Source organism: Dipteris shenzhenensis, chromosome 13 (assembly GCF_047967505.1).
Source record: "Dipteris shenzhenensis isolate YYH24624 ecotype China chromosome 13, Dip_SZ_1.0, whole genome shotgun sequence".
Lineage (NCBI taxonomy): Eukaryota > Viridiplantae > Streptophyta > Polypodiopsida > Gleicheniales > Dipteridaceae > Dipteris > Dipteris shenzhenensis.
The window spans coordinates 377,174-404,745 of record NC_141608.1 but is presented as its reverse complement, the minus strand read 5'-3'; the positions used below and the strand labels follow the sequence as shown (position 1 = coordinate 404,745).

Sequence of the window (27,572 nt, the reverse complement as noted above, 5' to 3'; positions counted from 1 at the left end):
TACACATAGAATGAACACAATCAAATTATGGGTTAGAAGAATAAGAAAGCTCATTTTCAAAAATTCAACCACCCCTTAAGGGCTCCCAAAAGGGGATTTAAGGGTTGCAAGAGTATAAAGGAGAAAGATCAAGCATGACGAATTTAAAATTTTTTTTCTAGAGTCTCCTTTGTACGGAGAGCATATTTCCCAAAAAAACAACCACCCTTAAAAGGGCTCCCAACAGGGGATTTAGTGAAATTGAAAATTTTGTTGACAAACACGAAAGACTACTATAGAGAAGAAGTCAAACCTATAAACAACCCTCTTAGTTGAAAATATGAGCTCTGGCATTTTTTCACTATTATCGGATGATTTCACAGCATCCATGAGATGAGAAAATGCCTGCCAACAATAATACAAACAAGTTGTTAGGAATGCTAGCCATGTTACAATGTTGCACTAATGCGAGCAAGTGACAAAGAGCCCTCTTCAATACGTGCAAAATATGATTTTTCATGCTCATCTTGTAGAACTCATCAAAAGATGTTGGACGTAGTGGACCTTCTACTTGTAGTCTCTCAATCATAAGTGTTGCCTCTCCATTAAGGTGAGCCCAATAAGTCTCCTTCTTCATGTAGCCTTGAAAAAGCTTGTAATCACCGAAATGCGGATATTGGGGGTCCTTTGATCTAGTGAGACTCATGAGGTGTAAAATGATTTTTCCCCTAGACAAATTCAACAAAATTTCAATGTGCAAATCAAATGAGCTTAAAAAATGAGTATCTCACACACAAATGGCAATACATTGGTTTTTATCACCTCTCAGGAGGAATTTTGGAGCTGGTAAGACAATACAGTTTGTCTCTGGTGATCTTCAACATTCCTGTATCATCCCATTTTATGCCAAATAACACTTTAAAGAATTCATCTCCATTAAGAGGGTTAGCAATTGACAGGTACTTATAGCCCCTGTCCTTTAACCGTTCTTCCTCCACTTTTATTGCCTTGTCTAGTCGCTTCTTCTTCTTAGCATCGTTGAGACCAAGAGCATCTAGTTTGGCAACCTCCTTAGACATAAAGGCAGAAAATTCATCCTACAACAAATAACCTTTTAGAGACTTGAAAGTTATACTCTCATATACTACTACAATATCAAGTGATAAAAATTACCTTCCACACAAGCTGGGATATAATACCACAAGGAGTGTTGTACCATGGCGCAACACCATGATAATACCTTACCTCCACAGTCATTTCTACCTTTGCCCATTCCCTCATCTCAGGTGTTAATCTCTCAAGAATGGATTCCTTGTTTGCAACACCGAATTTTTGAAACATATATACTTCATGCGCAATATTAGGTGTTACATGCGCTCTAGAAATACTGTAAAGAAATCCAAAAAAGTCCTTTCAACATATAATTAAATATAAAATACAAACCAAAACTCTTTATACTTACACAATGTCTGTATGTATGTATATATATTGTTTGTATTAATCGATTAAAAATACATATATATAAAACCAAGCAACCTAGGATTAATTATAAGAATATTAATTAGTAAGAATATTGTAGTCCTCCATTGATACATCATACTCTTATGAATTAATTTCGATGCAATCACAGACATACATACATACATACATACATATATATATTAATGTCTTAGTATGAAAAAACATCATCAAATTAATCCTATGTATGTACATGGGTGCTCTTCTAAGATCTACAAGTTGTCACACAAAGGCCTTCGTACTGATTTTCTGTCAATCCTCTGGCAGAGATACAGGGCAGACTTAGCCATAATGAAGTCTAGCACTAAGGAAAGAAGCAAACAGAAAGAATTAGTACATCAAATAAGTAGTTGATAGGGAAAATGCACCGCTAAAGATAGAAAAAATTACCATAATATCAACTGGCCGCAACTCGGGCAAAAACTTCACAATGGGAAATCTGCATGTTTGCTAACACGACTAAATTATATACCTAGATGAATCTAGGTAGTAGGAACATGCCCAAATTCACCTTTTAGAAATGTGCGTGTTATATACTCATGGTAGTCAACCACAAGACTATATAACTATCAACTCCATTATGTTTAGCATGGACTAGATACTACGACATCCCCACTAACATCATTAGTGCCCAATAGTTATAACTATCAACTCCATTATGCGTAGCATGGACTAGATACTACGACATCCCCACTAACATCATCAGTGCCCTAATAGTGGGTGTAGATCTCTGTATCAAGATATGCTCACACACACATAAAAGCATATATTCACCCAAAGGCCTTCGTATTGAGTTTCTGTCAAACCTTTGGAGATGCAGGGCAGACTCAGCCATAATGAAGGCTAGCACTAAGGAAAGAAGCAAATAGAAAGAATTAATACATCAAAAAAGTAGTTGATAGGGCAAATGCACCGTTAAAGATAGAAAGAATCAGCACAATATCAAGTGGCCGCAACTCGGTTGAAAACTTCACAATGTGAAATCTGCATATCTGCTAATATGACTAAATTATATACCTAGATGAATCCAGGAACATGCCCAAGTTGAATCTATGGGCACATACATACATCATTGATTGATGCCATGTCATCAAACTCGCGATGAATATACACCTAAACATGTTCTTAAATTGTTTATGGGATTGCTCAGTGGCTTAGCAGATTCGGGGCAGGATCTTGCGGTCATAGTTATATGAAATGGGGAAGTGAGAACAAGATTAGAAACAGAAATGGGAAGAAATTGGAGTTTCAGCGAGCTTCCTGTAACTATAGGTAAGGAGAAAGGTAGAAACTGAAACGGAAATGGAGACTGTGAAATGTCGAGAAAGTGGAGTTTTGGGGAGTTTCCAATAACCCTACTTGTGATTGATGCCTAGAGGGACAGACAGAGGACTTTTACCCAAGGTGGAGGGGCTTGGTATACAAATTCTGGACCCATGAGATGGAGGTGGGCAGCATTGCCATCAGCTCATAGGGGGGTAGGACTGCTATGATAGCTGCTCTAGATTTCGGCTCTCAGCCCTGGTGAAGAGAGCTGCCATAGCGTTGGGAGCTGATTGGAAGTCTAGTGACCTGGTTCATATGGCGAGCGTGATGCCATACAGTCTTCGAGGGAAGAGGGGTTCCACTCGCTTCCACTCGCCGAGACTGTCAGGGACTTCTGGTCAGAGTTCGTCTATAATTTGAGAGGCCCGTTCGAGCAGATGTAGGGGAGCTCGAATCGGGTGCACAGGTGGTGTGTGGCCTTCCTGAGACTTTTGCAGGCCCAGCGGCTTTCCGTATTTGGCAGTATCAGCCACCTCCCCCCCTCCCCCTCCCCAACTCAATTTTGTGAGATTGCCTAGCTAGTGGGTGGGGTCGAGTTTCTCTCTGGGCACAATACCTCTTTTGTTGTTTTATCCCTTCCGAGCATGGGATGATTGTAGCCTACGGGCAGGCTTATGACTAATGACAAGATATTTTTCAAGAAAAAAGAATACTTCATGGAAAAATAGGAGAGTTTCGAAGAACCTTTGTTGGAGGGTATCTTCTCTATATTGCTGTGCTTCACAATGAGGACACTCTATATGATGTTTGTAGTCATGTCAATAGAGTTTACAATCATTGGGACATATTTGGATACAATCAAAGTCCATACTAATAGTGCTCAATAGATAAAAACTCTGCTTGTGACTTTTTTCGGGGGCCTTCCCCTTTTCTTAAAAAGGAAAAAGTGAGAATGGAGTGCATGCTATTTTCATTAATGAGAATTTTGCAGATGTGGCAAATGCCCCATTACCATAAAGAATTTTGCACTGAACAAGTTTGAGTGTAAGCAATCGGTGATTTGTGTTAGAAAAGGACGCCTCCATTTGTTGTTGGAAAGAATTGTATCTATTCTCGGTCAAACAAGCTTTTGCTTACTAAGTAAGTTGAAGATACTACGAAGTGGGGGTGAGAAACTACACATGAGCAGTGAGGAGGGGTGACAAAGCAGGCATGATTTCGGTGATTTGTGTCAGAAAAGGACGCCTCCAATTCTTGTTGGAAAGAATTGTATTTATTCTTGGTCAAACAGGCTTTTGCTTACTAAGTAACTTGAAGATACTATGAAGTGGGGGTGAGAAACTACACATGAGCAGTGAGGAGGGGTGACAAAGCATGCATGATTTCAAGTCCTAGCCCCTCCAAATCCAGCTAAGTAGTGAGAAAGAGTTCCAGTTCTGTGAGCTCTTGGTGACCTAGACCGAGTCTTTTCTCTTTTGTACACTTTTGCAGGCTTTGATATCACGGGTGTCACCTGGTTTGGAGCAGCAAGTTGTTCTTCCTCGAGACTCTTATCTTCAGGTCCAAGAAATACATTTTTATTTACAAGATTTTATCAACAGTTTTAAAAATCTATCATCCCCCCTGCAAAAAGGTGAAGTTCAGGGCTTCTCAACTTATCATTGTCCTTTACAGAGCTACTTCAACAATATCACAGAGCATCTTCGAATTGGGCCACCTTTATATTTTGTTGTTAAGGATTTCAACTACAGGTTGGGTTATTTGACCTTTTTGACCAACACATGTTCTGCTCTGCTGTTCTTTTTGTCACTTACAAGCCTGCCTGTCTTCCAGTGCCTCGAGCAACCAGACGAATCTATTGTGTTCTATTAGTCAATGCAGTCCCAAGTCACTTCTCAATGAGGTTTGTCACGTCTACTCATTATGAATATTTCTGAGATATGCAGGCAAGTGTGATTTATGGAAAGTGCTGTCTGAAATGCAGATATCTCGCGCAGCAGCGTCACCAGAGAAAAGCTACATTGCCAAGTCATCTGCTTCATGGCTGGATGATTTTCTTGTATGGCTTTCTCCCGATGCATTTGGGTGCTGTCGGAAGTTTACAAATGGAAGCTACTGCCCTCCTGATGATCAGGTGAACACTTCATTCAATAATTGTTTTCTCCTACTTTAATCTCATTTGCTGGGGCCATCTTTTTGATAGCAAGCTAACTGCAAACCAAATGCACACAACAAACAATTATTTCCATATAGAATCAGAGCTTGGCACAGATGTGTTACACTGCACGAGGCAGAGATATAGGCTTATACAAGAGCACACGATTCAGAGAGCAGTGCTCAGGCTGAAATCATAAGCTGCATTGCTATGTATGCTGGTGCTAGATGTACTTTTAATTTTTAAGTAGCAATGGGAAACAATTCTTACTTGGTTGGTATGAAAAAATAACATAAAGAGCCTTCGTTTAATGCACTTAGCCAATTTAACATGAATGTTGTATGACTTCCTTTCATCAATACGTGGTGTCTGTGCTGCTCTATGCTTTCTCCCAGCCTCCCTGCTGCCCTGAAGATGAGGATTATTGTGCTGTCAGTGAAGTCTGCCAAGACTGCACCACAGTATGTCAAACTTTTTGAAATATTTTATCACCGCATCAGACTTTCTTTTTAATTCTATATTTTAAAGACGAAGAGGGCATACATCGCAATGTTTTATATGCAACAGTGCTTTTTACACTCGGACCTATCTGCTGGACGACCATCCACAACCCAATTTAAAGAGAAGCTTCCATGGTTCTTGAATGCATTGCCTTCTGCAGACTGCAGCAAGGGTGGTGTGGGCGCATATTCAAGTAGCATAAACTTGAATGGTATGTATCAAATTTCTAGCTCTGAGGCTCATTTAGTATTGAAATTAGTGGCTTTTGCAGATAAATATTAAAACAGGGCTGACTTGATCATTTAATAGGTTATGAAAATGGCATTATCAAGGCATCTGAGTTCAGGACTTACCATACTCCATTAAACAAGCAGGTGAGTTAGTTTTTTTTTTCTATGTAAATTATGCATTTTTTTAAATTTAAAGGATATTCGTAATGAAACCAATTTTAGCCTGACATACATATAGCACATTGTACGAAGAAACTAGCAATGTGCAGTCCCTTGGGCTTGCTGAGACTGTACGCTTAGTGATGTTTCTCTTGCTTGCCCTCAAGCTTTGGTTTTCCTTTTGTTTCATGTAAGTCCAAAACTGTCGTCCATGCAGTGGTTTGGGGGGATGATTCTGAAAGATTCGTTACATTATCTACTGAAAGATTGAAGCCAAAAACCAATGGGAAGAAACTCAGTGTGCAAAAAACGTCAGAGTCAACGTACTACTGTCTATAGCCACATACACTGATTTTATGCAAGCATATTACTGTCAGAAACATTTTGACAAAGGAAATGGCTACATATAAAATAACATGCTCCAAGAGTGGAAACATGGGGGGTAGACTGAAGAATAATGTCGAAGGCAAAACTCATTCACCGGAATCAGCAAATAGCTCCCCACAAAGATCTGCCAAATAAAATGAGGTAGGTCCGCACTCCGCATAGATCCAGAAAGGTCTAGACCACCACAATTTGAGCTTTCTCGGCATTTTCCCCATGCGAGAATTGAAGAATAGGACTAGCTGCTTGGCCATTACTTGGGTCTCATGGGGGATGGAACCTTACTCTTCATCAAGCTAATAAAGATATGCCTATTTGATTCTTATAGTCTTTACACTCAAGAAACATCCAATCACCATGGCTTATCTTTAGGAGTGGGTCTCCAGATAGTAGTAATAACTTAAATATTTGGAGGACATCGAGACTCTGGTCCCAACTTGTAGAGGAGTTTATTGTGAGCCCCTCGTGTTCACAGATAAGCCCAGACACACCACACAGCAGGGGCTTTTGCAAATCTAGGCTAGGAGTAAACTGCTCTAGTGGATGTGAGACTCCCTGAGATCTGCTTGGTTGACTGGTGCTAGCATGCTCAGTAGCTCTATGAACTGGAGCATTAACTTGCCGAACAATAGGCTCTTGAGATGTCTGCATAGGAGGGGAAACATCAGAGAATGTGATTTTTTGGGCCTTAACTGGCTGTTTATGCATCTTAATCTCATTAAAGACCACATCACTCCTTAGGCACATGTGCATAAGCTTCACAGCCAAAAGTCCTGAGTTTAAAGGAACATTTGTAGTATGATGTACATGTAGGTTCTTATATGTTGTAGGTTCTTATATGTAGGTTCTTATATGTTGTAATTGAAGTCTCAACTTTGCTGACTTCAAAATTTGTTTTGGATGTGCAATGTTTCTTCTATTTTTTTTCGGATTGAGAAGCAACAAGATAACTGATGTCCAAGTTTATGAGTAAGATTTGCCTTCTTAAAAGATGAATTCAGTATCTTGTTCAATGACCTTGTGGTTTTGCAGAGTGATTTCATTAATTCAATGAAAGCTGCACGTGAATTTGCTTCACGATTGTCAGAGTCGTTGCAGGTTATTCTTATTTTCTTAGTTGATTGTCATAGACATGTAAACAGAGACATTGCTATGGATGAGCAAGAAATCTTTAATGCTAATAAATTAGGTAGATCGCTCATGTCTGGGTGAAAAATGACATCTCGTGACAAACATTATCCCGTTTTCTTTGTGCAGATGACCATATTTCCAGGGGGGGGGGGGGGGAGGGGTCGGGGGTTGTGTACAGAAATCCAGGCTCGTAGATCATAAGGGATTATTTAGATTACAAGGCCAAGGTTCAGGCTTAAGCCTAGTTTTGTATTGCACAACTATGTAAGGTATGCCAATCACTTCTATTCTACAGTAGAAGCCAAATGTGAACAATGAACATGCTTAGAGTTGCATAAGACATGATGCTCCCATATCTATCCATTAGAAAACCAAGTACCGGGGGCCATCATGGTAATGTAATGTAAATTGGAAAACCGAGGACTTTTGTTGCTTCAATGGTATTCATGGTAACGAGTAAGAACCTTCTTTGAGGTAACACTAGTGTCTTGCTTATTGATCTGGTTTTTTGAAATTTGAGGTATTCACAGTGAATAAGCAAAAAGATGAAGTCAAATGGCGATAGTCTAAAGCGTCTGTTGTCTGTTCGACCTCGGCGGTGTGCCTTTTCTTCTGTGGTTGTTCTCTTTCAATGGTTTCTTTGACACGTTGAAACTCATGCTCTTCGGAGAACACCTTTTCTTTTCCTTTTCGGCTCTCTTTGGACTTGATCTCCACTCGAATTTTGCCCAGTCGGATAAATTTTCGTCGTTCTTCTTCAGCTTCAGCTTCATGAGCAACCTCTTGTTGCTCCTCTGGCTGGGTTGGTTCTTGGACAGCTGCTCGTGGCCTGAGAGAGGCGTGTACCTCTTGTCTTCGTTCTTGGATTTCTTCGAAAACCTGATCATCTTGAAGCTCTCGGAGCTGGTCACGCATGCCCAACGCTTCATAGGCAATTAGCGTGAGCACGGTGCCATTGCCCATATAATTTTTGTGGGAGTAGCTTTTAGTGAGGGCCGACCTTTTTAAATCCTTGAGGATCTTTTCTCCCCAATTGCCTCTGATTGTTTTCTGTTTTCGGTAGGCATTGGTGAAGATGTATGCCATATGATTATCTGGCTGTATGTAGCGGCCTGGCCTCAGCATGTGAAAGTACTGCTGGTGCACTTGCAGTGCCAGCTTAACCTCCGGGACACGGAGCTCTGTGTACGTCGTGTCGTACTTATCTGCAGTGAATGTAGATGCCCTGTCTTTAGTTGTTAGCTTTAAAGTAGCATTTGCTTCTCCTTCTTTAATCCTCAAAGCTCGTACCACCAGGTCGGCGGTGATATTGACTTGGACTTTTTCTCCATCTTTGTCAGTTAAAGTGCATGGTCCCCCCAAGGTGTCTGAAGGCCTGTGATGCCCAAAACTGGCAAAATCCCACCTGGTGAATCAGGCGCGCCTGGGTCAAGATGGCTCCAAATTGCAAATTTTTCACACTTGCTTGTTGGACATGTCCACCCTATGCCCTGACTCAATTCTTGTCAAGTTTGAACTCTTAAAGCTCAGTGAAACCCCAGCTTTTCTATTTTGTCGTCTTTTGCGAAAATCTCAGATCTAGGCCAGATCTGGGGTGGAAACTCAGGAATTTTGACATGGTTAGTTCCACCTATGTTAGCTCTACCCCGCCATGTGGTTAGATTTTGAATTGGACCACTAACTCTCTCCAGATCTGAGTTTGTGTGTTTCGGAGTGTGCCCGACTTAAATTTGCTTGTTTTGACCTCTTGAGAGATGGGAAACACTTGGAAATCACTATGTGCACTATATAAGAGGTGTGGAACCTGGTGGTGATGTCAAAAGTTGGATTTGGTGCCCAGATGCCCACATGTGAATCAGGCGCGCCTGATTCACACCTCTACATTTTTGCATTTTTTTGTCATTTTTGCACTCCCTTAGCTTCCTATGGTCCCCTATTAGCTTTTTGTGCTATTGTGAATCCAAAAACTTGGGTTTTTGATACTTTTTGGCAGGCTGAGACAAACACGCCTGACTTGAGCCTTTTTGCTCATTTCACTTGGCGTAGGTGTTTTTTTTTGTTATTTGTGCATATGCATGTGTTATATACACTAAATGGACAAGGTTTGATATTTACCTGATGCCCGATGCGCCCTCTAGAGCTCCCGGAAGTGCTGTGTGCTGCGTGCACTCTCCGTGCTCAGATCTGCTCACCTAGTGGCAGATCGGCGGTGACGCTCTCTAAATATGTCCTATATAGTGTCTAGAACACATGTGTGAGTGGGCTCTAAGGTCGGTAGAGCGGTGTGAGAGATATAAGGCACGGAAGGTATGCGCACTAAATCTCACAAAGCTCTCACAAACTTAGAATAAAGCAAATGAGCTAGTGAATTGGCTTATAAGTGCTCTCACCCCACATACACTTTTCTCACATGCCCATTCTGACCTTACCAGTGACTCTAATGGTTAGCAAAACCCCAACTTTGACTGTATGTGCTGTTCGTCTAGCTTTGCTGACGCTTGCTCAATCTTTTTGAATTTCCGGCCACTTACGGCTTCCCGTTGCACTGTCTCTGAATGGCCTCAATCTTTACCCATGGTCTTTATATGTCTTCTGGATTTGGCGTTTGAAGACGGTTTCTTTTTCTGAGCTTGGACGTATTTTTTATTAATTTTTTAGAAAAAAGGACAAAAAATGGTAAAAAATAGTAAAAATTACACTAACTCTTCAAAAATTATACCTACTCCTATCGAAATTAGTGTGATTATATACCAAACAAGCTGTATGCTGTAGACACCAAATTCGCTCTTGAAGTAGCTCATATGATCACTTTTGTCAAAAATTAATGCCTTTTTGTGCATTTTTAGTGCATTTGGGCTTGTTTTTTTCCACTAAACAAAAGAAAAACAAAAGAAAAAGAATAAAATCTGCGAGAAATAACTTCTTCATTACTTGCCCAGTGTGTGTGCACTTGTGCATATTCTTTAAGTACAGATTATAGTGCTCTCTAATAACACACACAAATCCTCACGGTTGGCCTGTCTCGCACTCGTGCTCCCCCCCACCTAATCAAAGCACTACGTGCAACGGTTGTGGTCGTAGGAGTGTGTTAGGGTGTTAAAGATCCGTGCCTAATGCATGGTCATGTAGTGCGACCCTGTATGCGTTGAAAAGCAATGCATGGAAAATCATGCTGTGCAAGAAGTAAGGTCATGGTACAATGCGTCCCATGGGCATTTGCTGACGAGGCTATTTCTAACCTATCCTAATCTACTATATGTACAAAATTGTCGTTTGGTGCTTTTCACCTTAATGACCTCGAAGTTTTTACTTCCCTTGAGCATGGACGCGCTGACTTCGCGAATGAAGCTAATTTGGAATAGCCTTGCTGCTTGCGGACAAAATCCAACCATTTACGTTGTGGTAACAGCATTGAGGTAAAGCCAAACAGCTTGAGTTGAAGGTCCAATGCTCGGAAGTGTATCTTCTTTTGCGATGTCAATGGAGCCTGTGTGCTCACGATCTTTGGTTGACACTTTTTGGGTTGCCAAACCTTCTTTACTGTGTTGGTTATCTTCGTGACGTGCGCTTGTGGTTGAACATCACTTGGCTTTGATTTAACTTTCCATACTTGTTTGTGCTTTTTGTTCGGCCAAGTGTCTCGTGGTTTTGCAGACGATGTGCTCAGTGGTTGAGAACTTTGTTTGGGTCTCCACACTTGCTTGACTTTATTCGTGTTCTCTACTCTGTGGTTCCCAGACTTCTCGCCGACTAGAACATCTTTTTTCATTTTAGAGCTTGTAACCAAACTCTTTGGAACATATGCCAACCCATTTGTCGTATAATGAAGCTGAGCTTTCGGAACCCACACTCGTTTGAATGTTTGCGTGAAGTTTGTAGTGCGATGTTGTTGTGTCCAAAGCTTCTTCGTCTTTTCTTTATGATTCTTCTTGGGTGGCAATGACAATGGTTTTTGAATCTTAGGAATCCAAACGTACCCGGCATGCCTTTGAGCTTCGAGTAACGCCTTGGGAACCCACCTTTGTTTGCCCATTGTCGTTGATTTTCGCTTTGGCTTTGTAGCTGCTTTGTGTTGATTGGGGACTTGACTAACCTGTGTTTCCTTTTCAGGTGTTTTGTTTGGCACGTCTTTCTTAACCCAAACCCACTTGAGCTTTGCTTGTTCTTTCTTTTTTGTGGCGTTCTGTCGTTTTACCTGTGGCTTGAGAAGCACTGATGCTGCTTCGCTTTGTTGTTTCTCGATTGTTGTTGTTGCTTGTGAGCTTGTTGTGACTTGCAAGGATGTTGGCAATTCTCGCACTGTTGTGGCATACTCTTCGTCGGGATGTCGTATCGGTACCCACAATTTGTTGTCGGCACTCTGACAATGTATCAACCTTCTTTCCCAATTGACGAAGCAATTGTGATGTCTTTGCCACGTTCTTCCAAGAATGATTGGAGTATCCTGCATGTCAACTTGGGTGACAAAGAACTTGTCCCCACAGATTAGCTCACTAACAAACAACTTCAAATCACACATGCCATGCGCTTTAACTTTCACCTGTGAATGATTCAAACATGGCCGTGGTTTCTTTAAGTGCAACGTTATTAAGTTGAGAGAACAATTCATAAGAGATGGTGTTCCCATCAGCACCCGAGTCAATAAACGCGTAAGTCAGAAGACGTTGGTCCCCAAGTTGGACAACAATGAAGAGCGGAGGCGTCTCTTCCTCTAACTCTTCATCCACTACGTCCGTCGTTATGTTGAACTTACAGCGTTTAAAGAGCCCTTTCGCTAACGGTATGACCCTTCGCATTCTACGTTTGTTTGCGCGCTCTTTGGCTTCTTCCTGAGCCATTTCAGCCACTAGTTTTCTTTTCTCTTTTCGCCACTTAGCTTTATGTAAGCGGTCAAGCTCTGTTTGTGTAAGAGGAATGTTATACTTTTTGATCCGGCATCCACTAATCCAGTTGGGCATTTCCTCGCCATCAAGCGTTGAAAGTTTGACAGCCCCACTAGATGACAGACCTGATATCACATAAGGACCACGTCCTTGCTTGGTAAACTTAGCTTGGAGCTCTTTGAGAGTAAAAACCAAGACTAAATCTCCCAACTGCAATTCTTTAGTCATGATCCGGCTATCATGGAATTGCTTCTGCCTTCGCTTCAAAGCGTACATTCCTGCTACAGCAGCTAGTCTTGTTTCGTCTAGCTGTTCCAATTCATCTAGTCGTTCTGACAGTTCATGACCTGTCCATTGTAGTTCTTTAGCCACTCGCAACATTGGGATCAAGAATTCCATTGGCAATATGGCATCCAAACCAAACACCATGTTGAACGGTGTAGTTCCAATAGCCGTTTTATAAGCTACTCTATATGCCCACACTGCGGAATGTAACCTCATCTCCTAGTCCGTGCGTGAATCGCTCACTATCTTTGTCAAGACTGCACCTAAGATCTTGTTCGTGCTTTCGGCTTGACCATTGGCTTGCGGATGATATGGAGCTGATTTCTTGTGAACGACCATAAAGACGTCCAATAGATTTTCAGTTACTTCATTCAAGAAATGCTTTCCCCGATCACTAACAATCTCAATAGGCAGACCGTACCTTGTGAACGCATTCTCGAACAAGAACTTAGCAGTTGTGCGAGCGTCGTTCTTGACAGTGGCTTTTGCCTCAACCCACTTCGTAACGTAATCTGTGGCAACAATGATGTATTGCGCATGTGTTCGAGCAGCTGGTGGATCTATAGGTCCAATGAAATCGATCCCCCATTTAGCAAACGCTCGTGCTGCCATCATTGGTTGTAGTGGCATTTCGTCTCGGCGAATTGGAGCTTTGTACCTTTGGCACTCATCGCATCTTTTGACGTACTCCGATGCATCCTTGAACAAAGTCGGCCACCATAACCCTGCTCTCATAATAGCTTTAGCTGTAACGTCAGCAGAGAAATGACCTTCAGGAATACTAGAGTGAGCATGTGCTACACTGCTATGTATTCTTTCTCCGTAACACAGATTTGCATTACTCCGTCCTTCCCACGGTGATATAGTTGATTGGCAATGATACAAAAATCTTGCGCTTGTTTCTGCAGGTATCGTTGCCTCAACTTGTTCATGTTTTCCGGAAAGATGTTGGAAGACAGATACTCAACGAGAGCCTCTGCCCACTTCGGCGTTATTGGCGATGTATGATAGAGAGTTATTCCATTAAGAGCATTGGGATTAGACCCCATCTCGCATGAGCAACCTCTAACATAATCATACACGTCTTTCCTCATAGAAGGCCAGAAGACCCCCATTCGTTCAACTCGTCTCAAGGTTTGTTCTGGAGCCATATGAATGTTTCCAATGGCCACGTGTGCTTGCTCCAGATATGTTCTAGCTTCTCGTGCATCAATGCACAACCTCAGAACCTCATCTCGACCTTTTTTATATAGTCTGCCTGCGATCATTGAATAACTGCGTGATTGCTCTATCAATGCGAGATTGGCGTCCCAGGAGTCAGATAGTCTTAACTTTCCAACTGTTAGTAATGAAAGTACAGTTTCGCTCCACTTGGGTACCATCTCTACATTGAAAAGATATGCTTCTGGCAGATCATCAGGAACTCCCGTAGGTCCCTCTCCGTTTGTTAATCTCGAAAGGTGATCCGCTCTTTGGTGCGCAATCCCTTGCTTCACTACCAGTGTGAAGTCAAACTCCAACAGAATAACGAACCATCGAACAATACGTCCCGTATTGCAAGGTTTATTTACAAGATACAACAACGCCTGATGGTCTGTGTAGAACACAAACTTGTTGGCAAGGAGGTAATGTCAGAATTTCTTCACGGCATACACCATCCCCAACCCTTCACGCTTAGTTGTTGTGTAGTTCCTTTCCGCACTATTTAGTTGTCTGCTTGCGTATGACAATCCATGTTGTGCTCACCTGGCTGAGCTAATACGCATCCAATCGCAAAATTCGACACGTCAATGTGTACATGGAAGATCTTGTTCCAGTCTAGTGCTCGCAAAATTGGTGCAATGACGAGTGCTTCTTTCAACTTTTCAAATGAAGCATCACACTCATCAGTCCACACAAAAGCCACAATCAAAGCATAAAGAGGTTGCGCTATGTTCGCAAAGCGGAAAATGAATCGACGATAATAACCGCAATGTCCCATAAAACCTTGCACCTCTTTAGCATTGGAAGGTTTCGGCATTTTAGCTATTGCTTGAATTTTATCTTCATCGGTCGAAATGCCGTTCTTGGACACTATATGCCCTAAGATCTTGCCTTGTCGAACCATGAACACACACTTTTCTGGATTTAAGCACAGCCTATATAGTCTGCACTTATCAAATATGGCGCGTAGTTGAGATAAGTGATCCGCTCTTTGTTTTGAGTGAACACACAGATCATCAACGTAAACTTCCAGAAATTTCCTTAGAAAATCTCTAAATATATGACACATGAGTCGTTGAAAAGTCGATGGTGCGTTTGTCAACCCAAACGGCATTACTCGATAGGCAAAAATGCCTCGTTCAGTAGCAAAGGCCGTCTTGTGCTGATCGCGTGGGTCTATGGACAATTGGTTGTATCCCGAGAACCCATCTAAGAAGCTATAAGCTTCTGCACCCGCTACTCTCTCGATCACGTGATCCGTTATTGGCAGAGGGTAATTGTCTTTTCTCGTAGCAGCATTCACTTTCTTGAGATTTACACACACTCTCAACTTTCCATTCTTTTTGGGAACAACCACAAGTGGTTAAACCCATTCCGTATGCTCAATCTCGTAGATGAATCCCGCTTCTTTAAGCTTCTTAATTTCCTCATCAATCTTCTGAGCAAAGTTGTCATTATATGAATAAGGACGTTGTTTGCTAGGCTTGGCATCATCGCGCATTGGGATAGTATGCTGGCATACTTCCGGATCTATGCCTTTCAAGTCCTTGTAGGACCACGCAAACACATCTCTGTATTCATGCAACAACTTGATTAAAGCATGTTCTTCCTGATCATCAAGATCTGTAGCAATGTATACTGGTTTTGGATCTTCGCCCGGAAGAGCTAAATCCACCCGCTTGGCATCCTCAGGTCCGTCATAAGACACACTTGGAGTGATGTTCATTCGTTCCGGCTTCTGAACCAGTATCTTCCTTTCCTCGAATGTGTACTTCTTGTAATGCGAAGGAACACCTAAAGACTGTTTGCCGATCTCAGTTTCCGTGTCATTCTCCGTTTCCCACTCCGACAGACAACCTTGGTCTTTCCCCTTGCTTGGTTTGGTCACTTTCTGTTTTTGCTTTCTCTTCAAGTGGTCTTGAAGTTTTCTTTTTGGTTTGGGCTTAGACTTACAGGCATCAAGCTCAAATATTTGCGCTAAGTAGCAACCCGACACCTGGTCTTTGATGCAGTTGCTAGCACCAACCCATTTCAGATATTGAGACTTTCCTTGAGTTATGGGCATGTGGTTGTCACCACTGTCCTCTTTGTGCACAGTCTCAATGTTGTTCAACCCCACGACATCATTCATTGTAAGCTCATTAGATTTGCCAAAGAGTTGTCTTGGACTTAGGTTGAGTTCAATTTGAACGTTTTTCCCATTCCTAAGTTTCAACAACGTCTTCTTTGTTCTCTAGGCAAACCTTCTCTCTCGTTTGTTCGATTTCTTGCGTTTTGTTTCATTTTATGAGAGAGTTTCATCCGATGCATCATAGAATTCCACTTCGTCGTTCTCAGCATTAGATTCGTCGTCTTTTTCTGACTTTTCAGCCAGTTCCTTCTCCTGAACATCTTCGAAAGAAGAGATTTCCATCTTTATGGGCATGACTGGAGCGTTCAAACTTTCACTACCAGCACTTGCGTACCAGATTCTCGAAGAATCGGCTCCAGGTCCTTCTAGAATAATCTCCTCATCGTAGCTTCCGCTAGTGATGTCAGACTCTTCTTCTAGTTCAATCACTTGAACCATCCTCATAGACATGATGTCATAACCATCCTCGTCACAGTGTTTGACAGCATGTACGTTAGCGCACACATCTAAGGTGGCAAGAATATCCTGCCAACCAAATGGTTCTAACTCATGTTCTGGGAAGGGTTCATCAATGTAGTCTGAGGAGCTCGACGTATCGGCTCCATCACCATTCTCATCGATTCCACACAGCCATAAGGGCTTGCCTTGGACTAGTCATGACAGAATAGACTCATCCTGCGCTATGGTAGAGACCATGTCCTTGACCGGTGTATTAATGACATCTTTGTAGGAATGATCTCGTAGATCGATGCGAGTTGTAGCACTTGGTTGTCGCAGGTAGATGTAGTTATAGCCCCAGCCTTGAATCATCTTCAATTGACGCATGAATGGGCGACCTAGGATGATCTCGTAGTTGGGCTTCCTTTCGAAGTCCACAACCGCAAAGGTGTGCTCATACTCTATTTCGCATGAAGACACAACTACCTGCTCTAGCAAGCCGATTGGAGATTCGATGAATCCATAGCCAACTGAAGCCGCATCCTCGTCTTTCTTAGGGCTGGTTTACCCCAAGACTCCCATATCTGTTTGGTGGCTATCGCTACGCTTGCCCCACTATCCAAGTTTGCCAAACTCTTGACCTCCTTGAATTCCTCGGGTAAAGTAGTGTTACCGTCCTCACCCTCGCAGTAGTTGCCTACTTTGTTGATGGGCACTGGCTCATACTTTACTCTCTTGTGTTGATCTTCCTTAAGAGTCTCATTAGAGTTCATTAGATGAGAAGTTTGAATTCCCATCTTGGTCAAGCACTTCATGACCTCTTGCCATAACTCCGGTTTTACTTTAAGAACATCCGCCAATGGCAGCGTCACTTTCACTGGTGTGGAAAGCAATGCTTGCAGATTAGCCGTATCCACCATGTTCGGAGTTGGATGGTATTGTGAAGGAACCCTGACGTCCTTGACGCTATCATCATCTCCCAGGGAAGAAGGTAATTCTTTCATGGTCGACGCTTTATCGGACTTGGACGAAGCAGGTCTTGCAACATCGTACCTAGATTCCATATCGAAGTTTATCTGTTCTTTATCTAGGTCGATTTCTGTGATAGGTGCTTTACCCTTGTTGTCTTTGACGTTCTTTTCGCGCAATTCGTTCCGAAGAGTTTTCATCCAATCCTCTTCAGTTTCTTCAGGAAAACTGTTTGGCACGAACGTCACGTTCCTGTTTAGTGTCTCAGCACCTTCGGGCTCATTTGCTTTTGTCTCAGCGGACTTTTTGTTGGCCCGTCTTCTTCTTCTTTTGTTTCTTTGTGATTCTCTTGTTTTACTCTCTTTACCGGAGACAAGATTCCCTGAATCACTAGGCACTTGTCCTGCTTCCTTTTTTGTTTGTGTTTGGCCCTCTAAATACCCCTGTTTGTCTAGTTGTTTGCCCAAGAGAGCTTGTGTACCCTTGATCATCTTTTGGAATATCTCCAAACGTTTCGTTTCCAATACCGGGTCCGGATAAGCTCTTATCCTTTCCTCGATTGTCTGGTTAGGCTTCAGTCTTGCTTCATAGGCGTCTAGCATAGCTTTTAACGGCTCTAGCACTTTCTCAGCAAGTACTGATCCTCCCTCAAATCTATCTTTTGTTTCTGAGGCTTTTTCTTGTTCTTTGACCTCATTGTCTGATTTTGCTTTTTCCTCATAGCATTTCTTTGCTGCAGCGCTTCTTAGTCTGTGTGCTTTCCAGGTGTTTCTTGAAGTCCTTTCAGACTTGTTTTCATCGTTTGTTCGCTCCTCAGCGTTCTTTTGAGCTTGAGCTCTCGTGACTACATTCACTGGTGCGATTTCATCACTTTCGTTCCCACTTCTAGATGGCAAGACCTCCACAATGTTTAATGGTGTCTTTCCCTTTTTGTCCGGATTCAATGGACAGTCGGAAACTAATTGCTTTATCCCACAATCGAGACAATACCTCGCGAGAGCTGGAACTGCGGGAGTAACATTAGCAGTCCTCTGTTGCTTAAGGTAAGGATAATCCTTTATCAGATGGTCTTCCTTGCAATGAAAACAAGGTCCCAATGGTGAATTAGGAACCCGTTTCGGAGCCATCTGCATCGGAGGTCTACCTTGGCCTGCAATGAACATTAGCGTATTGAGGTCCATGCCAAATTGCCCCTCTTGGGGACTTGACATAGGAATTGGACTAGGAGTTGGTGTTGATGCAGATGGTGATGTGTTTGACATCCTCCACCAATCCAAATTTTCATCCCCTTGAGTCAACCGTTGTTCCTCAGCATAAGGCATGACTGGAACAATAGCTCTCTCTTGGTTATCGTCTTCCTCGTGCTCTACGATCCGCACAGGTGTGGTTTTAGGCAATGGTGGTTGCCTGTCCAGTACGGGTACTGGCCGATCCCCATCCATACCTACGTTAGCTGGGTTTCCCATTGCTTGAGCTCTCAAATAGCGAATCCGATTGTAGCAGTCTTCAGTCGTATGTCAGTCGTATGGTTACCCCAACGTTTGTCGAAGTCGCACCATAAAGCAGGTCGAGCATCTTGCTTCAGCATCAATGGATTATTATCCATACGTCTTGGCTCAACTGCCTTAGGCGGCCCATATAACTTTTGCATTTTTTCCATTATGTTCTTCATTATTTGATTTGCCTGCGTGTCTACCGACGAGGTACTACTTCCAGCTTTAGAGCTCGTAGCTTCCTTTGATTCTTTTGGACCACAATTATCATCATAATCAATAGCATCATAGATGCACTGATTCAAATCCTTGTGGTGCATCATGTACAACGCTGCGTGAAGATCCTCGTCTAACAAGCCTTTCAGAAAGATAGACACTAACCGTTCTTGACTGGGCACCTCGTGTTCAGGACATCTTGACAAGTATTGCCACAGTCTGTTAGAGCAATCTCTGACTGACTCGTTCTCTTTTTGTGCAAATCCATGGATCTGAGACAGCACGTCATGCTTAAGCCCAGTCTTCCAAAAGGATGCAACAAAATCCTTTTCAAGCGCTTCAATGGGGTGATATCTAAAAAGGTCTAAAGTTTGAAACCATGATAACGCACGACCTTCTAGCGTAAATCCGAAGCCTTCCACCCTCGTGTGGAGATCATTGACTTGTTCGGCTCGGACTACTTGTTTGAAGTTGGCCACGTGATCGTATGGATCACGTGTCCCGTTGAACTTCTTAACCCACTTTTGAAAGTTAGCTGGTCTAACTCTCCTTGCATCGTACATTCCTCGTCCTAAGGTGAAGGCGCTTGTGTCTTCCCTGGGATCGGAAAACCTCACTGTGGGTTTGCTTGAACCAGCAGGTCTTAATGGCACCTCATGTGCTAGTGACCGGTCTCTTTCTAGCTCATAGGTTGAATGTGGTCTAACCTCTGGCATTCTTGGTGCACTAGGCAAAGTTCTTGCTTCGCTCCTTTCATTAGCTCTCGAGCTTGCGACTTCTGAGCTAAGAACAGGCACTCTAGAACCACCAGCGCGATCCCTAGACCCATTCTTGGTCTTTGGACTTCCTTCGAGTCCCGATTGTGTAGCAACCTTTGGCGCTAACTCTGGAATTGGCAGTCCATGCCATGTCAAGCTTTGTGCCGTGCGTTGATCCATAAACTCGAAAACGTTTCCGAATTTATCCAAAATGATAGGCACTAAGTGCATTGTTTGTCCAGCTCGTAAGTATACGTACAAGAGTTTTTCATTCTGCAGGATTGGGCTCATTCGTGACATAACAAGTCTTTGTGTCCTCCGACTCCTTAAAGTACAAGGCGATGCCAGGACTATCAACTAGTACGCGTTGTGTCTTGATTACATTTAAGAGTTTCATTTCATCGGAATCCACGTATGGTGGCTCTTCCTCCTTGATACTCATCAATGTTTGTCCCCATTTGTCGACAAACTCAGGATCCTTGACCACAATGTAACGCACACCCTCTTGCCCCATATACGAATCCCCTTGGTAGTTAACCCACGGAGCCGTATCTAGCGCAGCCGGATGGTCGCCAATCTTGACTACCCAACGGTTCATAGGATCACGATAAAGCTGTGCATCATGCGAATTAGCTTTAACATACACAAGCCTTACATTGAAAGCCATGGAGAAGTCTTGCATATCAGCGGAGTGGTTCTCTGAGGCCATGCTTGAAGTTGAGTCCGAGAAGGTCTCCTCTTCCACAATAGGCTCTAAGACGCGGTAAGTGTTAGAAACACTTTCCTCGCTTGATTTCACACTCGCACTGGACTCAAGATCTTTCCCACCTGACTTGTACCAGTTTCTAGATCTCAAGTACATTCAAAGAAGACAGCCACTTACTCGTAAGCTCGCAGCGTGCTCTTCTTAGGTTGCTCTTTGCTTCGTTCGTTCACCTGAGACCAATGAATGAAATCAGTCTCACGCACTATGATTCTAGACTACGTTTTCCACAAAATTTCTAAGCCTAAAGAAGCAACAAAAATTTGACCTTATAAACTCTAAGTGTACTCTATGCACAGTGCTACTAGACTACTATGGTCTACAATGAACTTCTATTAGCACGCGCACTCTAACGCTAAGCAAAAACACTCTAAAAGTCGTGTTTAGGCTAGGTTGTCAGCAGTTTCTTGGCTTTTTGGATGCCTTTTACTTGTCCAAATGGGATGAGACTTCACCCCTAGGCTATATACAGCATGTACAAGGTGCAGGTGGTGTCAGATGTGCAAAATGCAGCTGAGTGAATCAGGCGCGCCTGATTCACAGGTGCCCCTTTTTCAGATCTGATGCTCCCAGCCCTTCCCTTATGCAAGGTAGATGCCCAGTATAGCTTCCCAGCAATAGTTGATCACTTTTGCTATGTTTACAAAGGAAATATTACACCAAAACTTTCAGTTAAACTGGTCAAATGAGGTGCAAATGAGTTGAAAATTGGTAGGTGTGCTGTACTAAGTGCCTACAACACCCTGGTAATGTCAGATTTTGCACGACAAGCCCAGATCCACAGGTGTGAATCAGGCGCGCCTGATTCAAGATGGTGAAATTTTCAACTTTGATCAACCAAAGGTGTTCCACTATGTGAAGACACTCTCCAGCTGAAGTCCCAACAAGTTTTGACCACTTTAGCTATGTCAAATGACCAGAACTTGGCTTTGAAGTACACAGTGCAATTCTAGCACTTTTTGGCCTTTTCAGCTTGATACAAATGCCCAAATTGGCTCAAAATGCAAGAGGGAGATGTATTAAGTATATGGAACAGCTTGGTATGGTCAGATGATGCCAAAAATGCCCAGATCTGCAGGTGTGAATCAGGCGCGCCTGATTCAAGCAGGAGCAGATTTCACTTTTTCTTAAACCTGACTTCACAGCCGTGTTCCCTATGAGTTAAATGTGCCCTATATCAATTCTCTTGCAATTTGGATCACTCAAAAGCTCAATTTCCACTAATAGCACTCCAAAGCGTACTTTGGCACTTTCTAATGGAAAACTGAAGTCAAATGAGCTGAGGGCCTAGGACAAGTATGCATAACATCGTAACAACCTATCCTAACCAACAAAATACAGATTGAGTGCATAAAACTTGAAATATGCTCAAAATAGCGTTTTTTGGCTAGTTATGGTCAACTTTGCCAAATGCAACCTTTTTGATGCACATTCAACCGTGATTATCTACCTATTACTACTCCTAAATCCTAGTCTAGCAATGCAAAATGAATCTAAGCTATCAAATGTACATGGAGACCAAAACTCAACACCATTGGACAACTTTTGGACTCTGAAATGGACACGACGAGCTTTACCTAAAACCTTAAGTAAACCCACGTCATACCCCACTCTAACTCACTCACTAACAACCGACGACCCGTTACCTCGCAAGTCTACGACCCTAAAGCCACCTACTCTAAGGTCTGCTAGCTAAGGAGAAGAATGTGATGATCTCTAGAGAAGTGAAGCACTAAAGAGCTAGTCTACTGTTTGATTCACAAGTCTATGGTCACGTCCCCGGCAATGGCGCCAGATGTTCCATCGCCATCACTCTCATGGAGCGATTGCGAATCATCGTGTATAGTGTCCTACATGGCACAGCATATACTATGTCATACCAGAGGGAACCCAAACTCGGATAGTCGGAGGCCGCACTAGATTGTCAGTCTAGGTGAATCAAACAAGCTAAAATAAAAGAAAATACACAATTGAGCTCAAAACACGCATCTAGGACAAATCAAGTGATACGCTATGGATATGAAGTCAAATCGACATGACGCTTAGGGACATGGTTTCCTATGCTACTGGGACTCCATCTATGCCATTAGATTCACAATGTGTTGAAAGACCATGACTAGAGCGCACAAAACAAGTAGAACACAGAATCTCAGATCTACTCAACTCTGGCACTCCAAATCAAGATCTAATCATACACGTGTGCTCTAGGACATAGGAAAGACATCCATGAGATATCTTTGAATTCCGGCAACATTTTGGTACCAAAACACCTCGTGAGACAAAAACGTCCCAGACGCAAAAGTCTCATTGTCTCAGTCGACTAAGCCCATATTCCTACTCTACACACTCTAAGGATTGCATCTATGGTCCTGAATCGCTAATCGGAGCTTCCTACAAGCGGCTACGGCCTCGAGTAGTTCGCACCTAAACGCGATGACTACGACGCATATACGGACACATTGCACGCGTGAAGCACATCAACATGAAGCTTAGACACTAGAGAATACATGTATGAAAGCTCAAATGAAAATACTTACTCGTTAGAGCGTAGGGAGCGCGAGAATATACACACTCTCTTGAAAACCAAGCTCTTCTTCTCATTCACTTCAAAAAAAGATCCTTTACAAAAGTTAAGTGCTGGCTTTTATACCAAGCACTGACCATTGAAACTGTTACATCCCATATCTCTCATGGGCTCTAATTCTAACTCATATGTACAAATTGGAAGCCGTAATAGCCCCTAAATTACAAGATAATTGGGATTTTGTTACAAAAAATGGGATTTTGTCGGTGACGTAAACTTGAAGATCTTTGACAAAACAACATCCTGCATGGAAACATGCATAGAGAAGCTTCCGGATAGCCCAGTTTTGTTGTACACCATAGCCCCACCTCCTGAGGCTCTATCTAAGTTTTACCCAATAATATATCCAGAGGTATTAGAGCCAGCAGATGTAGAGGAATACATAGCCTTGGTAGAGAAGTTCATGCAATGGAGGGACCAGATGGAAGAAAATTACAAGTTCATGGAAGAAATGCTACAAGGGAACCTTGATAGAGAGGTGTTTAAGGATTTGTTTGTACAATGGGCTGAATACCAAAGAAGTCTGATAACACTATGTAATAACTTGCTGCAACATTATATTGTAACTCAAAAATTATCCCCAGAGAAGCAAGAAGCAAGAAACAGTCAACATGGATCAGGATGGCTGGCTGAGGGGCTGGTGAAAGCAAGGATAGAGGTCAACCAGCCAGCCTCTGGTTCATTGCTAGCAACCGCTTACTGGTGTACTCAATTGGCTAAGACCAGAATTAGATCTGAAGTTGGAGTAATGGAATACATAGTGAGGGGAGGAAAGCGGTGAAGTAAAAGGCTTCACTTGTTTGAAAGGACACATGCCTCAACGGTATGTAATCAGGGCGGGGGTACTTCTATTGAAGTGTGGGAACAAGCAGTGCTTGAAAAAGGAGAGCCATTTGATTTACAAGTAAAACAAGGCCTCCATCTAGAGTATGAGAAGGACCTAGTGAAGGTCATTTCCAGGCATCTGGAAAAGCTGGAACAGGAGGAAAAGAAAAGAAAAGCCAAAGCTATAGCCAAGTGGGAAAGTCAGGAATACTTGTCTTTTTCCGAAGAAGATTAAGCAAATTAAATTTTGAATAGAATCAGAGAATATCCTGAAGAGCTAAGGATTTGTTCTGTTGTCATGTCAGCACCAGAGACTGAAGAAAATCACATGCAAAGCTGAGGACTCAGTTTAGAAAAAAGGGAAGAGAATGTTAAGGCTAAGGTTGAATTGCTCAGATGCCAGAAATGGTTACAAGCCAAGAAGAATGAGATTCAAGAAATGACCAACAAGCAACAGACACGAGAATGTTTAAAAGTAGAAAAGAGTCATGTAGGAGGAGAAGGGTTTTTGGGAAGCTGATATGCCAAGAACGTGAGGGTCAACTGTGTGGGTGAGTTGGGAGATTGCGTGTGTGCATACATGGCTACAGCTTGCTCCATTTTTGGGTTAATATAGCAATTGGTATCATACATTGTATCGGTTTATCATGGTCAATACATATATATTGTTGAGGGTCTATGTTTCCGGTTTATCTCTAGTATCTTTTGTGAATCCTGTGTGTTAGGTAATGGTAAAGTCATGGACTTTAGCCAAGGTTGACTAACCTAGCACCGGAGTGCTAACAAATAATTTAATCTTCCAATAGTAACCATGTACAATAACTTACAACAATATGCATAAAGCCGAATGGTATATACAAAAAATGCTAAAAGCTTACAAGTTTGCAAGCTACCAAAAGTGTGCTCCACTAATTTTTCTCCTAGTTATGCTTCAAACCTGGAATAGGTCCCTACAAATAATAAGAGAATGAAAAAATTTTAAACACTTAATATTAGATAGTATGATATTAAATTAAAATTAGATTAAAGTTTTATAAGAACGTACGCCCTCAACAACCATCCCCAAATTGATAGTCTTGTAGCCTCTCTCGAATCGCTTGAGGAGGGCATAGGTGCCATGCATGAAAGCATATCACTTCTCATTGGTGGTTGCACACCTTCATACCACTCTCTCCTATGTAAACAAATAATGCTTTAGTTAGAAGAATGTTACAAAGAAGACTCATTTAATGTATATGAGCATATTTACAAAGTAGGAATAGAACAAGTCCCAACCACCATGCTTTTGCAAGATTATTATTATATGTTGTGGAGACAACATTTTTTGTAGGCATTTGTGAGAGTGCATCTACCACCACATTTTACTTTTTTCTAGGGATATGGGCGGGGCTATGTGGTAATGAAATTAAGAGAGAAAATTAGTCCATCTCATTTGCTTGCTAGAATGCTTGGTTTACATAATAAAGTATTTAATGCTTTGGTGATCCTCTGTACGTATTATGAAGAGTGTACCCAACAAGCAATGCTTCCAAGAATTTAGAGCATGGATAACTCTAAACTATCTTTTCTCATAGATTCCTAGTACCTGTTCTTATGAATTCAATCTTCTACTCATATTCAATAGGATGTCCTGCTTGAGAAAGAAAACCCAATGCTATCACACAAGCATCACATTGAACTTCAAAAGGCTTATTAGAGCTGGGCAATACCAATAGTAGTTTCATCATAATCCTTTTCTTGAGCTCTTTAAAAGCATAATCTTCTTCAATGGTCAATTCAAATTTGACCTTTTTCTTTGTCAAACATGGAGAGGACTTGCTATTATATAGAGAACTTTGAAATAAAGTATCTATAAAATAGGAGCACATGCCAACAAAGACCTATTGTGCGAGCCTCCCCTCCCCTCCCGCAGCCCCTACCTCCCCCTAGCTCCTCCTCGCCTCGACCACCCCCACCCCCCTGCCTCTCTGCCCTCACCCCCCCTCACCCGCCGCCTCACCTTCTCCGCTGCCGCCGCGCCCCCTCGCCCTCCGCTCTCACCCCTCGCCCCCCTCCGCTCTCACCCCTCGCCTCACCCCTCGCCTCTCCGCTCCCTCACTCCCTCGCCCCTCCGCCTCACCCCGTCCCGTCTCACTCCGCCTCCCCTCGCTACGCCTCACCCCCCCCCTCGCCGCTCCACCTCACCCCCCCGCCCCCTCGCCACCCCTCACCCCCCCGCCTCACCCCATCCCGTCTCACTCCGTCCCTTCGCCGCTCCGCCTCACCCCCCCGCCCCCTCGCCGCTCCGCCTCACCCCCCCTCCTCGCTTGGTTTCACCGCCCCCGCCCCCTCGTCGCTCCGCCTCACCCCCCCCCCTCGCCGCTCCGCCTCACCCGCCCTCGCCACCCCACTCCGCTCCCCCCCCCGGCCCCCCGCTTCACCCCCCTGCCCCCTCGCTACACCGCCCCCCATCCCTCCCGCCCTTCCGCTTCGCCCCGCCCCTTCCGCCCCGCCCTTCCATCCCGCCCCCTCCCGCCCTCCCACCTCGCCCCGCCCCGCCCCGCCCCTCCCCCGCTCCCGCCTCCTCACCTCACCCGCTCTCCGTCCTCACCCCCCACCCCGCGCCACCTCCGCCTCCCGGCCTCCCGCCCCCGTTTCCACCGCCCTCCGCCCTCCATCCTTCCCGCTCTCCGCCTCTGCTCTCGACTACGCCTCTGCTTCCCTCGCCCGACTCACGTCGCCCCGGTTCGCCTCACCCGTCTTCTTCACACCCAGGCTCCACCCTCCCGCATCTATCCTCCCTTTTTTGGGTGGCAGCCTCTTCTTCATCGGAAGCCTCGCAGTTTGTCTTGGCGGTATGGCGGCTCCTTGCCCGGAACCGGAGGCCCAGTCGGACCCTCCCTCTCCAGATGCCTACCGCGTCATCCTGACAGAGCAACAATCGTCTCGGGTTCAGGAGGTTGCCAATGACTTTGCCCTTACCTCTGTTTATGGCAGAGTCATTGGACATTCCCCCTCCAGATCAGCCATCAGGGACTGGCTCTAGTCCACTCATGCTAGAGGACGGCCATATTGAGGAGGTGGCCCTTATGGGAAGGGGCATCTTCTGGCTCAAACTCTCCAATGCGAAAGCTGCGAGCAACCTGATTGCTGGTTCCCCCACGTCGGTGGATGGAAAGATTATTATGATAGTCCCGTGGTACCGTGGATTCAGCACAGCGGATTTTGATGCTCGGTTCCGTATACCTCGCCATCCAGTGACGCTAGTTTTTCCAGGTCTTGCTGCTGAGCTGCGGCCGATTGTCAGGGACCTGGGCTCCCACTTTGGTTGGGTTATGCACAACACTTTCGTCGACGCGGTGACTACGGCAGGAGCCCCCTGAGTCCGTGTGGCTGTGGCGGATCCTGCGACTCTTCCTGCAGTGATCGAGATCGTGACAGATGCCGGCAGCATCACCCAGAGCATGGTAGTCACCGGACAGCCAGGCCAGTGCCTGAGATGTCACGGCTTTGGGCACTTGGCGGCTGTTTGTTCACGATTCGCCAGCTCTTCTCGGCCTCCCCCGCCCCCTCCCTCTCCGCCCCCTCCTCCCCCCTCCGGGCAGCCACGTTAGGAGGAGCAGAGGCAGCCGGAGTCTGGTCCAGAGTTAGCTGGCGGTTGGACTGAGGTTAGAAGGAAAAGAGGAAAGAACAAGAAGATTTCTGATAAAGGCAAGGAGGCA

At 43.8% G+C, this 27,572-nt stretch overlaps 2 protein-coding genes across 2 annotated transcripts; one reads left to right on the top strand and one right to left on the bottom strand.

Moving 5' to 3' along the window:
• Window positions 1-231: 231 nt before the first annotated feature.
• Window positions 232-1,320, bottom strand: LOC147894886 (uncharacterized). The gene is made up of 4 exons (XM_087384232.1): window positions 1,225-1,320; window positions 802-1,076; window positions 479-707; window positions 232-384 (listed from the first exon to the last, which is right to left on the bottom strand). The coding sequence occupies exons 1-4, from the start codon at window positions 1,318-1,320 to the stop codon at window positions 232-234; spliced, it is 753 nt and encodes a 250-aa protein (XP_087240358.1).
• A 2,655-nt stretch (window positions 1,321-3,975) lies between these two features.
• Window positions 3,976-7,404, top strand: LOC147894885 (uncharacterized). Its single transcript, XM_087384231.1, has 9 exons — window positions 3,976-4,032; window positions 4,255-4,323; window positions 4,438-4,514; window positions 4,597-4,666; window positions 4,748-4,897; window positions 5,314-5,379; window positions 5,486-5,630; window positions 5,729-5,793; window positions 7,225-7,404. Exons 1-9 carry the CDS (start codon window positions 3,976-3,978, stop codon window positions 7,402-7,404), a joined length of 879 nt encoding a protein of 292 aa, XP_087240357.1.
• The last annotated feature ends 20,168 nt before the right edge of the window (window positions 7,405-27,572 follow it).